The following is a 16,439-nucleotide window of genomic DNA, read 5'->3' on the forward strand; positions in this document are numbered from 1 at the left end:
AAAGTCAGGTCAGCCATAGTCTTATTAAATGATGGAGAAAGCTTGAGGGGCCCAGTGGTCTACTCTTGTTCCTTATTTGTATATTTATATAAAGTGAAGCTGGTTTGGAAGGCAGGAAACAGAGGTGTCAAATATTGCATTCTCTGAATAAACTTATTATTAAGCAAAGTATCATTGTTTTGTTTTATATGTCACTTTTACACAGGACAAACAAATGGATGCCTCAAGGTCAAGATTGAAAACAAGTTAAAAAAAGGTCAGAAGACTAATCAGAATTACATTTGTAATAGACAAATGGCTGACGATGCATTTCGAGTGTTGACATGATTATCCACCACTGGATTGGATATGTTTATTCTGGTTATGGTTTTACTAAAGAGCAAATAAGTGCTGGCCTTGGCAAAGACATTTCCTGACAAAAAACAAAGTCTGCAAAAAAGTGTGAACTTAATGCCCATTGGTTTGACAGTGATGAAGACTGCATATTGTATAAGATTTCATAGGTTGACATTTGTAAGAAATACAGTCTTTTAAATACTTATGAGGTGTGAACTTTTAAAAAGACAGATGTTTATTACACAGAGGAGTATATCATGCAAACTATAGACTATATAAAGAATATATTGCATAAATTCAATTTGGAAACTTATTTTTCAGTACAGGTACACAATCCTTTATCTGAAACGCTCGGGATCAGCTGATTTTCAGAATTCGGAATTTATCGAAAATCTTACTGAACAGTAGACTCACTGTGAGTAACGAGTCCTGAGACAGAATTGAGGTCTGCCAGTATTGGGCCACACCCACCCAAGTCGCATCTGAGTGACTTGCATCGAGTGGGTGTGGAGTTGGATTAACTGCATCCCAAACAACCTTGTTAATGAAATAAAAACTTCACAAAAAAAATCTTTGGATTTTGGAGCTTTTCAGATTTCGGGATTTCAGATACAAGGTTGTCTACCTGTACTCACTTTTAAATGGTTGAATTAGGCAGAATGGCAGCTAGAGAGGGTTGGGTGGTAAGATAGTGGTGACGAAGCGACTATCACAAAGGAACAGTGACTAAGAAAGCCTTCTCTGCAGACACTGCCAGTGAGGGAAAACTGCACTCCATCAGCTGCAGGCTCCACCTGCCCTTCCCCCATATCCCCTGCCTGCTGAGTGGTTCAGGCACAGATACTTCCTGTGGCCTGTTAAGCTGACAATACATAACATATCTGTGTCAGGAACACTTTGGTATTATGGATAACCACGCCAATGTATAGAGGATGGAAGAGGAGAAAGTGAGGTCTGCAGATGCTGGAGATCAAAGTTGAAACTTTATTGCTGGAACAGCACAGCAGGTCAGGCAGCTTCCAGGGAACAGGAGATTCGACGTTTCGGGCACAGGCCTGAAGAAGGGCCTGTGCCCGAAACGTCGAATCTCCTGTTCCCTGGATGCTGCCTGACCTGCTGTGCTGTTCCAGCAATAAAGTTTCAACATAGAGGATGGAAGAGAAAACACACTTAGTGATCAATGGTCTGAAAAACCAACCTTAGAATTATTGACTCTGGGTATATTAAAGAGAATGTTTGCTCTTGAAAAGATTTTATTATGCCATTATCCTCATGTCTGAAACTGACAGAACTCTTCAAATGCTTAACTTTCTCCTGATGCTTTTTCCTCAGAGTCCAAGTAGCATTTTAGCCAGTCTATTCCACATGCAGTAGATATCCATCACTTTCTAATACTGCTCAACTGAAAGGTTCTGCCATGAAGACATAAATAGCTGGGACATACCTTGTTTCCACTTTATAAAGTAATGTAATTACTTGGTTCCTCCACTGGTCATAAAGAGCATCTTTAGAAAACAGAGGTGGGCAATCATACCCTGAAATGTTACATTTTCACTCACTATCCTCTGCTACCACCATTATTTAGTTGAAGATAACAGTTTTGAACAGAATCCAAGTTCACACTTTCAGTGAGAGTTTTATTTCAGTTAACTAACTTTCATAAAACTTATCCATTGACTACAAGCTCCCCACTTTCACATATTCACACACTATTAACCATAATTAACTATTCCAGGTGAGTGTATGATTGGCAGAATAACTGAGTTACCAGCTGCTTGGTTGGCTGCGCGAAGTGTGGATGGAGAGTGAGTGAATGACTGGTGGACTAATTAGGTGGGTAAGCGAGTATATGTATGAATATAAGCAGAAGAGTGTTGGGAGGGTTGAGTCATGAGTGACTGTGAATGGAACATGGGCAGATGAGTGAGTGAAGCATGAAGAGGCATTGAATTAGTGATTGGGAGGAGCGCATGATTAAGCATGGGACTCAGAGGGTGAATGGGTGAATAGGACTGTTGAGTAGGGTTGAATGTGCGAAGGACAGGGAGAGATGGGTATCTAGTGAGCAAGTGAGTGACCAGGAAAAGTAGGTGAGGGAGAGTGCAAGCAAGTGATAGGGAAATATATATACATAAGGGGTAAGCAAGTGAGTGACTGGGAAGGGTGGGTAGGGAATGAATGAGTGACTGTGAGAGCAAACTAGTGATTAGGAGGGGTAGGTAGAAAATGAGTGATCAAATGACCAGGAAGGGTGTGTAGGGTATGGCGAAGAAGGGACAGGGAGGAATGGGGAGGAGTGACCAGGACAGAAATTGGTAGAGATGAATGACTGTTTGAGCAGATGACACACCGACTAGGATTGGTGCATGACTGAGCATCTGGAGGTGTGTATCATTATCTAAGTGACCTCCAAAACATCCATGCAGGTGAGAGAGTGGAACAGTGGGTTTTGGTGTGAGGGACTGAGGGGCAGATGTAGATGTGAGAGGAATGGGAGGGATTGGTAACTGGGGGAAGGATGGCATAAATGGTGGAGAGAGTGGCTTTGGTAAACCAATGAAACGTGTGAACAAGTGAGTGAGACGGTAAAGTCAGTGAGTTAGTGAATGGAGGGAGGATGCATGTGTGAGTGAATGGCAAGGTGGCTGAGTGGGAGGGCAAAGTGACTGGTTGAGTGGGTGAGTGAGGGTCTGGGAAGGGTAGCTGACTGTGCAGATGAGTGTGCCAGAAAATCGAAGGTACTGGGTGACTTTGTTGGTGTATGCATGAGCAATGGATAACAGGGTGGGTGAGCAGACAAGCTTAAGTGGAGGAGCAATTGACAGGGAGGCGTGATATGCTAAGCTAGCGATGAAGACAGGTGCACGGCTGGATGAGAGAACAGGCGAGCAATTAGGGGAGCTGTGCGCACGCAAACAACTGACTGGGATGTGTGGGTGAATTGGTGAGTGAGTGAGGGACTAGGAGGTGTGGGTGACTTGGTGAGTGGTTAACTCAGTGAGTGAGTGAGGGACTGGGACGTGTAGGTGACTCCATAAGTGAGTGAGAGACAGGGAGATGGAAGTGACTCGGTGAGTGAATAAGGGACTGGAAGTTGTGGGTGAATCGCTGAGTGAGAAAGGGACTGGGAGGTGTGGGTCACTCCGTGAGTGAGTGAGGGGCTGGGAGGTGGTGATGACTCGGTTAGTGAGTGAGGGACTGGGAGGTGTGAGTGACTCGGTGAGTGAATGAGGGACTGGGAGATGTGGGTGACTCGGTGAGTGAGTGAGGGCCTGGAGGGTGTGGGTGACACAGTGAATGAGGGGCTGGGAGATGTAGATGACCCTGAGTGAGAAACTGACTGGAGTGGGTTGGTGAATGAGAGCAACTGGAAGTGTGTGCGGAGAGCAGATGCCTGGGAAAGAAATGTTGATGGATGAGTGAATTACTGATGGAGTGGCAGGTGAAATGATTTGGATTGTTCTGTACACGTCTATCCTTCCCTTGCATTCCCTGCCTGCAAGTTTGGAGGTTGCCCCACCAGGCTGTATCTGGTTATTCTACTCCTTAGCTCAGCAACCTCTATCTCTGCACCATTTTCTGATGGTCAAGACCTAAAGTTTATTCATTCTCACTTTGCATCCGAAACAAAATAAGGGGCTTTGTGAGTTTGCTTGAATGCCTTGCATGTTTGAATGGTAATTTGTGTTAATTATTGATTTAAATGATCAATTCATACTTTGAAATTGTCTTCCTCCACCACTCCCAAGACACATGTTGTTGCTAACCTTATCTTTGTGAGATTTGCTCACTGCACGCAAACCCAACTGACAGTGTAAATGAAATGTGACACCCACGTACAAGAAAGACTGGACAAGCCGAGGTTAACATATCATGCTATCATTAAGCAGGAGCAAAGAGTGGCAGTCCAATGGCCCACCAGGCTGACTGCATGAAATTGTTAAGTGAAAAGAAAGAATCAATTCATGAACAAATTGCTGATTATCGCCTCCATTCAGACCATCTCCCTGCTGCCAGCTTGCTCTCTGTCAATCAGAATGGTGGCAGATGTTCCCACAGACACCAGGGTCAGAGGCAGCAAAGCCTTCTCTTCTTCTACTACCCAATCTGTTGTGCATCCGTTTTTCAGGCAGTATGTGTGGATTGGCGTCTGTCCTATTCTATGAGGCAGCTTAAAACAGAATACATGACAGTAGAAAAAATTTGCTGGCATAACCAAGAGGCAGAATTGTTTGAGAGTATGCAAGGAGGTTTTGAGAATGTGCAAGGATAACAAGATGCAATGAAGCATTTTGTTATAATTGAAAAATGATTTGGGAACCACAGAACTGATAGTGGGTTTGTGATTCAAGTATAATAATGCAATGGTGTGTGACATGAAGGAAATTCTTCCACTGCCAATGCTGATAGGGTTAAACCCAAAGAACAAGTCCTGAGAATAATTCTAAAGACGATTTTACAACTTCTGAGGTCTTTATCTATTGCTGCAGAAACATTTGTCCAGCCACATGCCAACCGTTGGAAGGAAACAAACTTTGCTCTTCTGATTGATTTTTATCTGTGAGGAGCTGAATTGTAGCAAATTTGATGTAATGATTTAAGTCAATTTTCTGAAAATCCTAAGTGTGAAAATCCATTGGACATCACAGAAAAGTATACCTACCTTTTTAATTTTCCAGGTTGCCTTTACTTAATGGCAAACTCAAAACTTTCAGATTTCCCCACGTGGAGAATTGTCCATTGGACAGCACGAATGGCATGAAAAGTCCGACTGCAGTTAAATTAGGCTGGGCTATGAAAACTTCAATGATCTGCACCAATTTGAACAGATTGGTGCACATGCACTGTTTTCTATCTGGCTAATATATGTTACAACCCAAAATTATCTCCTTACAGTGTAACATATTAAAACCTAAAACCATGCAACAAGCTGTCTTTAAATCCAAAGATTAAATTTTTGCACTTAATTTTATTGAAAAGCCAGTCAGTTCTGCTATAAAGCAGTAGTTCTGTTCTCAGGCAACCCTGTGTTATAAGAAAGTCATGTAAGAGCAGCACCATTTAAACTCATGGGGCTGGAATCACGTTATAACCAGTACAAGCTTTAAAACATCATGCTTTAGGAACGAATTCGTCAATCGTATTGTAGCAAATTCATGCTAATGAAACGTGCGCAACAGCAGAACAACCTGTAAATTTCCGTGAATTCGTACATTGCTGATATTCTTTCCTAATGCTGCCATTTAGTGCTTACATGTAACGCAAGGTTACATTCTAAGTTCAAAGTTCTCCACCATTTCACAATTAATCCGTGAAACAGCTTCTCCAATTTTTAAAATGGGATAATCTGCAGGTTTCCCTTTCTCTTCCTGCATGAGTAAAACTAGTGAGATGGAAATGTGTTGCTGGAAAAGCACAGCAGGTCAGGCAGCATCTAGGGAACAGGAGAATCGACGTTTCGGGCATTAGCCCTTCTTCAGGAGAAGGGCTGAAGAAGGGCTAATGCCCGAAACGTCGATTCTCCTGTTCCCTAGATGCTGCCTGACCTGCTGCGCTTTTCCATCAACACATTTCCATCTCTGATCTCCAGCATCTGCAGACCTCACTTTCTCCTAAAACTAGTGAGAGCAAACCCCTCATGGATTGCAATTTCAGCTGTTTTGTGGGTTGTAGTTTGAAGTGATTTTGGACGGTTCTGATGTAGTGAGCTGTTCAGCTATTGAATCATCCAGATGTTATAAAATTGTGAAATTTGTGTCAGGTTAATTCTGTTGATTATGATCAAACTTGTGCACATTAAGAGCTACTCCCATTGTCAATGTCCATTAAGTTAATCTGTATTGAAATCTGAGAGTAAAGCTTGTAGCCGTGCCCACATTTGTTTTCAATATGATCTTTCCTGGATGGATCAAATTTCAAACAGCAATTTTTTTGGTGTTTAAGGAATGTTGAATTGGAAGGAATTGACACCAATATTATACAAAAAGTCTGGAGTCCAAAGTTTACCTTCTAATACTTAATTGGAACAAAGTTTATAGTAAACAACTGACTTGATCTGTCACTGGGGAAAACAACCTACTTTGTGATCATTCTGTCACTGGGGAAACTGTGATTTGGAGATGCCGGTGTTGGACTGGGGTGTACAAAGTTAAAAATCACACAACACCAGGTTATAGTCTAACAGGTTTAATTCGAAGCACTAGCTTTGAAGTGCTGCTCCATCATCAGGTGGTTGAAGGAGCAGCGCTCCGAAAGCTACTGCTTCCAATTAAACCTGTTAGACTATAGCCTGGTGTTGTGTGATTTTTTTAACTGGAAAAAACAAACTACTTTGTGATCATTTGGACTTTTGGCTGGAACAATCAGAAAAGTTGAAGACAGAGTTTAAGGGAGCTTTTAATATCTTTTAAGAAGTAATCCTCTGAGGATTTTCAAATCATGGCTGATTTACTGTGGGGAAAATGGATGTTGTGACATCTGAAGTTAGTCTGGTGATAGTTATTTTCATCAACTTGTTGGGACATGTTATGACACGTTATGACTTGAAAGTAACTGGAATTTCTGGCCCAGAGGTTGGGGCATTACCATGAGAGAAGCTGTTTTACCTGGTGATATTGTGTGCCTGATGGCTCAATGTCCTATTGAGTTGGGTGTGCTTTGGTCATCCAGTTTGGCTGTGCATGAGGGTACAGTGACTACTCAAGCAACTTTATGCTATTTCCTGTCTCAGGTTAGTTACAAGATTTAACCTGCTTAAAATGTGTTTACAGATCTGGGTTTCAAGTGATTGGAAGGGCTAGTACAAGGACGGCTGATTTGCAAGAAAGTATTTAACTGGTTGCTTGTTTTACACTGGTGTTTATTTTGAAAAACAAGTTCTGTGTTGTATTGTTCGCTGTAGCTTGTACTTTGGTCAAATTGGGAAATTGAATGAAATGGGCAATGACACCCACAGTATTTTTATTGACTGAATATTCACTGAAATGAATAGAGACTAAGGGGTAAGTTCAAGGCCGTGAATTTAAAAAACAGTGCAAGGAAGGATGGGAGGCCAGAAGAGTTCAGCTGCCATTGAGAGAGGCAACCTGCTGCTGCGATTGAGAGAGTGAGAACTCTGTTCAGAGAAGAAATCAAAATGTAAGATCTCAGAAATATGGTGAGACCACAGGAACTTGGTGAAATGGGCGGACGGATGATTTATGAATTTCAATGCAAAAATGTGATGCTTTTTGATCCAAAGAATATAGAATGATGGTTTACAATCAAAGATTCTACTCTAAAGGTTGTGCATAAGCAAAGGGACCAGATTGTGTGTGATTACATTTTTAAAGGTGGCAGCACAGGTAGACAGAGCTGCTCATAAAGAGGAGAGTATTCTAGGCTTATTTGGTAGAGGCATAGAGTACAAAAGCAGGGAAGGTATCTTGAATGCTTATGGGATACTACTTAAACCTAAGCTGGAGTACTGTGTACATTTCTGCACACTGCACCTTTAGGAAGGATGTGAATACATTGGAGTGAGTGAAGAAAAAGAATCCTAAAAATGATTCCATGGATGAGAAACTTCAATTGTGAAAATAGATTGGTAAAATTGGATCATTTTTGCTTGGATTTGAGAAAGCTCAGAGGAGATTTGATGGAAGTTTATGGAATCATGATGAGCCTGGACAGAGTAAATAGAGAGAAACTTTTCCCACTTGTAAAAGGATCAAGATACAAATGTGAGGAAAGAAACAGTTTTTTTTTACACAGTGAGTAGTTAGGGTAAGGAATGCACTACTTAGGATTGTGGTTGAATTCAGGCATTCAAGATGGCTTTCAATGTTTCTATTTTTGTTTTGATTTATTATTGTCACATGTACCAAGATACAGTGAAAGGAATTGTATTATGTGCTAATCAGACAAGTCATACCTTACATAAATATATCAAGGTAATAGAATAGAATGCAGAATTTAATGTTAAAACTAGAGAGAAGGTGCAGAGTAAGGTCAACTCTCATATATAAGATGTCCGTTCATAAGTCAGATAACAGCAGGGCGGAAGCTGTTATTAAATCCTTTGATACGTGTTTTAAAACTTTTGCATCATCTATCCAACGTAAGAGGGTGGAAAAGAGTCTAACCGGGGTCAGAAGGGTCTTTAATTATGTTGGCTGTTTTCCCAGGGCAGCTGGAAGTGGAACGAAGTCAATGGAAGGATGGCGATGTTTTGTGATGAACGTGGCTGTATTTACAATTCTTTATAATTTCTTGTGGTCTTGGGCAGCCGAATTGCCATATATATATCCAGAAAGGTTGCTTTCTATTGAACATAGAACAAGCCCTTCAGCCCTCGATATTACGCTAACCTCTGGAACCAATTTGAAGCCCATATATCCTACACTATTCCACTTTCATCCATATGTCTATCCAACGACCACTTAAATGCCCTTAAAGTTGGCGAGCCTACTACTGTTGCTGGCAGTGCATTCCATGCCCTACTACTGTCTGAGTAAAGAAACTGCCTCTGACATCTGCCCTATATCTATCACCCCTCAATTTAAAGTTATGTCCTTTTGTGCTAGCCATCATCAGCTGAGGAAAAAGGCACCCTATCTAACCCTCTGATTATCTTGTATCAATTAAGTCACCTCTCAATCTTCTTCGAATGAAACCTGCCTCAAGTCCCTCAGCCTTTCCTCATAAGACCTTCCCTCCAGACCAGGCAACATCCTAGTAAATCTCCTCTGAACCCTCTCCAAAACTTACACATTCTTCCTGTAATGCAGTGACCAGAACTCCGTGCAATACTGTAAGTGCAGACACACCAGAGGTTTGTACAGTTGCAGCATGACCTCGTGACTCCGAAACTCAATCCCTTTACTAACAAAAGCTAACACACCGTATGCCTTCCTAACAACCCTATCAACCTGGGTGGCAACTTCCAGGGATCTACATACATAGACACCAAGATCTCTTTTGCTCATCTACACTAACAAGAATCCCAAAATTCACCCAATACTCTTTATTCCTGTTGCATCTTCCAAAGTGAATCACTACACACTTTTCCACTTGAAACTCCATAACTTTGATATTGATATATATATATATATATACATAATTCTGTGAAAAATTGATGAGTCATTGCAGACATGCTGAATTTCCTTAGCCTTTTGAGGAAGTAAAGGCGGGTCTGCTGTTTTGACATTAGCGTTGAAGTCATGGACCAGGATAGATTATTGGTGGCATTTACTCCAAGAAACATGTAACTTTTAACCACCTACACCTCAGCACCATTTACACACATGAACATGACCTCTACTCCACTTCCTGAAGTCGATGGCTAGCTCCTTTGTTTTGCTGACATTGAGGGAGAGATTGTTGTCTTCATACCATGCCACTAAGGTGCCTATCTCCTTCCTGTACTCTGTCTTGTTATTGTTTGAGATCCAACCCACTATATGGTGGGGTCATCAGCAAATGTTTAAATGGAGTTAGAGCGGAATTTGGCCACATAATCTTGAGAGTGCATAAGCAGGATAGTAAGGAGCTTAGAACATAGCTTTGTAGGCCACAAGTGTTGAGAATTATCGTGGAGGAGGTATTGTTGCCTATTCTTGCTGATTGCAGACTGGAGATCAGGAAGTTTAGGATCCAGTCGTAAAAGGGAGAAGCAGAGTCTGAGGTCTCAGAGTCTGGAGGTGAAATTTGTTTTTGGAATTATGATATGGAACGTGAAATAATCAATTGGTTTGAATAATCAATGCCCAGAGATAGAAGAATAAGTCAGGAAATTGACAATAAATCAAAGACAGTCATTGCAGACCTGAATAGCCTCCTTCTGCATCATATCAGTTCTGTGACACGTGATATATTCCTGGTCCAGTTATTGGAAAATACCACATGTTCCTATTGCATGATAGAAAAATGAAATGGCTAGCTTCACTAGTGTACATATGGCACCATTTTATCTTTTGGGCTTGTGTGATACTGTACCCGGCCGGTACTCCATGTGAGTGACTGGCTGGGTGAGCAAGAAAATGGTAGATGTGGGTGAGTAAGCAAGTGGCTAGTAGGTCGTGGGTGGGTGACAGGTGGGTGGCAGGTGACTAGGATGGCTGTGGGGCAGGAAGGTGGGGAAAACAAGCCTATCCGGCTTTCAGATAAATTCCTGGAAATCTTTGGGTAACACAGAAGGGGCAGAGATTTGAACCTCCACTCATTTTTCCTGACTTTGTGCTGAGAGAAGGCACAAGTTGTTGAAGCAAAGGCGTGGATAATAATTCTTGTAATATGTTACAGAATTCTGGATTGATCTTGCAATTGCCTGCTGCTAATGTATGCAAAATGAAGCCTAAAGTAAATATTTTCTTTTTAGATAAAAATTCCACGATGGAAAACAGTGAAGAACCGATGACGTACTTTCGTCATAATGGCATCATATTCTGTTCACCGTTCCATTCAGCTGAACGACTTGAAAGGCTGAAAGATTTCAACATAGATCCACATATTCCAGTCCTTATTACTTACCCGAAATCTGGTGAGAAACCGTTGTGATTTAATGTTGTTGTGTCCAGAATTGCTGAACAATTACTTCAAAAGAATGTTTAACATGTATTTATGCCTTTTAATTTTCTCTTCTGTTTGTGAGCTTCTCCCTGTGAGGGTTGAATCCATGAATGAAGGTGATCTGTGAATCTGTGATAAAAATACATTCATACTCTTTATATATCAGCCTCCCATAAAAACTGAATTCTGTTATCGCTTGGGCTTGGTTGGTATGCAGAATGCCTCATTTTAAATGGAGTTGTAGAAAGCAGCAGAAATCAGTGTCTGCTGATCACATTTGCAGGACCTATAGTGCTGCCCAGGTATTTACTTTGTCCTTGTTAGCTTAGATAACCAGTGCCAGTCCGTGATGGAGAATATCACAAAGTGTCACAAGAGCAATTCACCAAGTCTCATTCCCTATTTATTTCCAGTAACTGTGAAGATCTTTTCAGATAATTATCAGTTCTCTTTTGAGACCCTCAAAAGAATGTCACTTTGACTGACAATAGGTTATGGTTGATAACAAATGCAAACAAATATAAAGAATCTATTTAACATCAGAATTTTCTCAGCCTTGGTCTCCTTGACCAAACCTAGAAGCTGACAGACAAGGCATAGCATTAACAGAAGTTTTGGCCCAAAATTCTTTCAATATCTGATAGATTGGGCTGGTCTGTCCAGTTGCCTTCTGACCTCCACATGCATGTCACAGCGTTTCCATTCTCTCTTTTACTGGATGTCCACGATGCATGTACAATATTGTTAACTTCTCTCATCTAAGTACAGTGCTCTTGCCAAATTTTCAGACACTTTTGTGATTGTGTTGCAATAGTCTTACCAGATCACAGGGACTGCTCTCTCATTAGAGACAAGCGACTGGGGTGCTTTAACCTGAGGGCGAGGGAAGAGGTTGAAAAGGAGAGCCCTTCATAGTACCTTCAAATCGCTGATGGGAATTGAACCCACAATGCTCTTTCCGAAGAAACGACCTCATTGTAGATTGCAATTATAACTTAATGTGGCTTAAAGTACATTAATTCCACATTATTAAAGATACTTGAAATGTAAATGGAAACCTTAATCTCATATGATGATGCTAGGAGCCAGTGTTTGTTCAGGATATAAATAATTAAATTTGGCAGCAACCCTTAAATCTATAATGGAAAGAATTTTAAAATTTGACTGAGACTGACATAATCCATTTTGTTCAAGCATGTTGAATATCTGTTGCATTTCAATTATTTCACAGTGGACAGTGTGCTGCTGACAGTTTCAGAACAATGACATTCCCCCGTGTATTCTGATTCTCCTGTTTTGAGTGCATGTGTGTCCCCTGACAGAAAGAGTGGAACAGTCACTCATGAACACAAGAGTTGCTATTTATTTGATAACATTTGAGTTGGTAGTAAGTTCATAAATTTTATGAGTAAAGTCACAAAGAAATTGCGTAATGAACCTGCCACACGAGGGTTGTTATGAAAGTGTAGTTGTGTACTGTACCTTTGAGAGAGAGGAAGCTAGCAAGGACTGACTGAAAGCATAGAGTATGCTGAACAATTTAAAAATGTAACATTTGGTTGAAACATAGCTCGAGTTGCATTGCCATGGAACAAAAACAAATTCAAATTCGGCAATCAGTTTAAATTATGCCCCAGATAACAAAATTCAATGGAATTTGAATTTTACTGTTGGGAAGACATCAAACCAATGAAATTATCTGATGTTTTGGGGTATAAAACTGGACATTCTGAAAGGTTAGGGGGGAGAACTGGCAAGAGCAGCCAAGCAAGCACCAAGACTGCCAGCAGAATAGCTCTCTGAAAGAGACCTATCCATAAGAAATTTGTGCAGCAGAATATGAAGATGACCCAGGAAAATACAGAGGAAAATCTACAGAGGAAATTTGACAATGCTGGATGGTTTTAAAATGTTGCAAATCTTAATCGGGGTTGTTTTTTTAAATATCGGAGTGAAACGTAAAAGATAGGTTTAAGAGAAAGGAGTTGTAAATAGTTGTTGTTTTAATATTCTCTGTTGGAGTTAAAGAATAAAATGGTTAATTTTTATTTTAAATAGTGAAATCTGGGATTGTTCTCTGCTTCTCGAAACCTAACAGATTACGATGCGAGGTGAGCTTATGTGTACGTTGGGTTTAAATTTGCAGAGGGGCAAACCCGGTGTCATAATAGTTTGGAGGCTCTCGTCCGTAATTTGAACATGTTTAGACAGGTCCATTCTGAGATTTACCCAGACTTGAATAGATTTGGGGTACGAGAAAAGCCCAGTACATTTAAACACTTGCCGATTAGTGTCCTAGATCTTTAAATAAAACGTAGGTGAGACAATTTGTATAATTTCGGTTAGCAGTGGTTAGTTAAGTTAAAAGTGAGAGAAATACCTCTGAAAATGACTAAAGAGGTTGTGGGATTTGAAGATGATTCCCAAATTTGCCAAGAAAGTTTAGAAAAGAAAAAGACCATACTCTTAGAATTAGCAAAGAGGTTTAACTAAGGACAAAAGTAAAATGGAAATTGTAAGAGAACTAACCGAATACTAGCTGTGTCAGAGAAACAGACAAGTGCAGTTGAGTTAGACAAACTTAAATTACAATTGAGGAAGATGGAATTAGAAGGTAAACAAAGTGAGAGAGAGCAAGGAGAGATAAAGAAAGGGAGAAGAGAGAGAGGAAAATCGAAGAGAGTGAAAGTGCTTAACTGAGCAAAGAGAGAGAGAAGAAAGGGAGGGAGGAAAAGAGAGAGAATTTGAATTTGAGAAGTTGTGACTTAGTCAGCAAAGTCAAGGTAACAGGATGGAGATTAAAAGAGAAGGTAATGATATTTACAAATATGTTAAAACTCCGTCACATTTTGATGAGAAAGATGTTGAAGCCTTCTTCATTTCGTTTGAAAAATTGGCTAGGTAGATGGGGTGGTCCAAGTATTTATGGGTAATGCTTATTCAGACTAAACTGGTAGGCAGAGCCAGTGAGGTATTTGCTAAGCTGTCAGATGGGGGTGGGGGGGGGGAGCGTTGCATTCAAGAGATTATGAAGGGGTCAAACAGGCTATTTTAAATGCTTATGAACTGGTACCAGAAGCATATAGACAGCGGTTCAGAAACACAAAGAAGGAACCAGGTCAGACTTCTGTTGAGTTGGAAAGAATAGTCATTTTCATAGATGGATGCAAGCATTGAAGATAGATTAGACCTATGAGACTCTAAGAGAGATTATTCTGCTGGAGGAAATTAAAATGCACGTCCAGAGATGGTAAGAATTCACACGCATGAACAGAAAGTTCAGGAAGTAAGAAGGGCAGCAGCATTAGCAGATGAATACATGTTGGTACATCAGACAAGTTTCCGACCAGAACTTCGGCCTGTAAGGGATAGAAGTTGGAAGAAGGGGAGATCCTACACTGTGAAACCAAGAGTAGAGAGCACTGGTAAGTGTTTACCACAGTTGTGGTTCTGTTCGCCGAGCTGGGAATTTGTGTTGCAGATGTTTCATCTCCTGTCTAGGTGACATCCTCAGTGCTTGGGAGCCTCCTGTGAAGCGCTTCTGTGATCTTTCCTCCGGCATTTGTAATGGTTTGAATCTGCCGCTTCCGGTTGTCAGTTCCAGCTGTCTGTTGCAGTGGTCGGTATATTGGATCCAGGTCGGGTGCTTATTGATTGAATCTGAGAATGAGTGCCAGGAGAGGACACTCTGTTTGATGTAATGGTGCAGGAAAACCCTGAACTGTCAAAAGGTCAGACAGAAGTGTTTAGTCTTGAAAGGCCAAGGGACTTGCAACAGCAAGACAAGACGATAAAAGGTACAAAAAGGAGGCAGAGAATATTCCAGAGGGATATTATCTGAAAGATAGAATCCTAAGACGAAACTGGAGACCACAGCAGGTTAGTGCAGAGGAGAAATGGGCTGAAGTGCACCAGACTGTGTTACTGGTAGCATACAGACAGGAGGAGTTACGGGTAGCACATGAACAACCTGGAGGAGGTTACGAAAGACTCTGGTTAACATTTTCATTGGCCTGGAATGCAGAAGGATATGGTTAACGTTTGTTGTGCATGTTATACATGCCAAATGGTAGGTAAGTCACAGGTGGCAATAAAACCAGCACCCTTGCTGCCAATTCCCACATTTGAAGAATATTTCATGTGACTTATAATTGATTGTGTACATCCCTCCCGAGAATTAAAAGTGGGAACCAGTACATGTTAACCATAATGAATGTGTCTACCAGATTTCCAGAAGCAATTCCATTGTGCATTATCAAGGCAAAAATGGTGGTAGAGGAGTTAGTAGCTTTCTTCACACGGTATGGGATACCCAGAGAGATCCAGTCAGATCAAAGATCTAATTTTAATGCTGGGCTGTTTAAGGAGGTCATGGCTAGCTTACGTATACGGCACTTTAAATCAAGTGTGTACCATCCTGAATCTCAGGGAGCTTTAGAAAGGTGGCATCAGACCTTGAAGAACATGTTGAGAGCATACTGTCAGGATTACCCGAATGATTGGGATAAAGGTATCCCATTTGTACTGTTTGCCATAAGAGATACCCCAAATGAATCCAATCAGTTTACTCCCTTTAAGTTAACGTTCGGGCATGAAGTGAGAAGCCCTTTGAAACTAATCAAAGAGAAATTTACAGGACCAAAGTCAGAGATCTCAAACTTAGATTATAAGTCGGAGGTGAGGGAGAGATTAAATCAAGTAGGTGATTTAGTCAAACAGCACGCAAAGAGGGCACAGTATAGAATGAAGCAGGTGGCTGATAAAAGCTTTATGGCGCCGACATTTTCCCAAGGGGATGAGGTGTTGGTACTGTTACCAGTGATAGGAGGTCCCTTCAAAGCCAGGTTTAGTGGTCCCTATCACATTGAGAAAAAGTTGAGTCAGGTGAACTATTTAGTAAAGATGCCAGATATGAAAAAATGGTATCGGTTATGTCATGTGAACATGTTGAAACCGTATTATACTAGAGAGAAAGAACTGGAGAAACAGGTATTAGTTCATGCCCTGCAGAGTGAGAAATCAAATCCAGATGATGTGGCTATTGATTTGCCTCAAAATTTGTTAAAAAAATCAAAAAGTCCTTGAGGAATGGGATAGGTTAGTAGACTATCTGTCTCAGGAGCAAAGGACGTAGTTGAAAGGTTCATTACTGCAGTAAAGGGGCATATGTAAGAATCAGATGGGGACGACTAATGCTACTGCACATGAAGTAAATGTAGGGAATACTGCTCCGATAAAACAACAACCCTAGCGGCATAATCCTTTCAAAGGCTGACAGGTCAAGAAGGAGATGGAGGCCATGCACAATGAGGATGTGATCGGACTGAGCCAGAGCAAGTGGACTTCGCTGATCATTTTTGTTCCCAAACTGGACGGAACTCAACTATTTTGCGTGGATTACTGAAAGGTCACCGCCGTTGAAATTTGGACTCATATTCAGTACTGAAATTGGAGGACTGTATCGAGAAAGTTGGACAAGCCAGTTATATCACCAAGCTGGACTTATTGCATGGTTACTACCTTTATCAGAGACAGCGAAAAACATTTCTGCATTT

At 41.0% G+C, this 16,439-nt stretch overlaps 1 protein-coding gene across 2 annotated transcripts in view; it reads left to right on the forward strand.

The window, feature by feature from the left end:
* The first annotated feature begins 209 nt into the window (after positions 1-209).
* LOC122563631 (amine sulfotransferase-like) overlaps positions 210-16,439 on the forward strand; it is a 42,856-nt gene continuing 26,626 nt past the window's right edge. Inside the window, exons 1-2 of one of the 2 annotated variants that reach the window (XM_043717619.2) lie at positions 210-256; positions 10,694-10,855. In XM_043717619.2, coding sequence (XP_043573554.2) covers positions 10,708-10,855 — 148 coding nt within the window. In that variant the 5' untranslated portion in view covers positions 210-256; positions 10,694-10,707. Of the gene's footprint in view, positions 257-7,331; positions 7,474-10,693; positions 10,856-16,439 lie in introns of those variants that run through there. The other variant, XM_043717618.2, reaches the window with a different exon arrangement.

Source organism: Chiloscyllium plagiosum, unplaced genomic scaffold (assembly GCF_037043375.1).
Source record: "Chiloscyllium plagiosum isolate Xiang-an unplaced genomic scaffold, Cpla_swu_hap1 HiC_scaffold_30, whole genome shotgun sequence".
NCBI lineage: Eukaryota > Metazoa > Chordata > Chondrichthyes > Orectolobiformes > Hemiscylliidae > Chiloscyllium > Chiloscyllium plagiosum.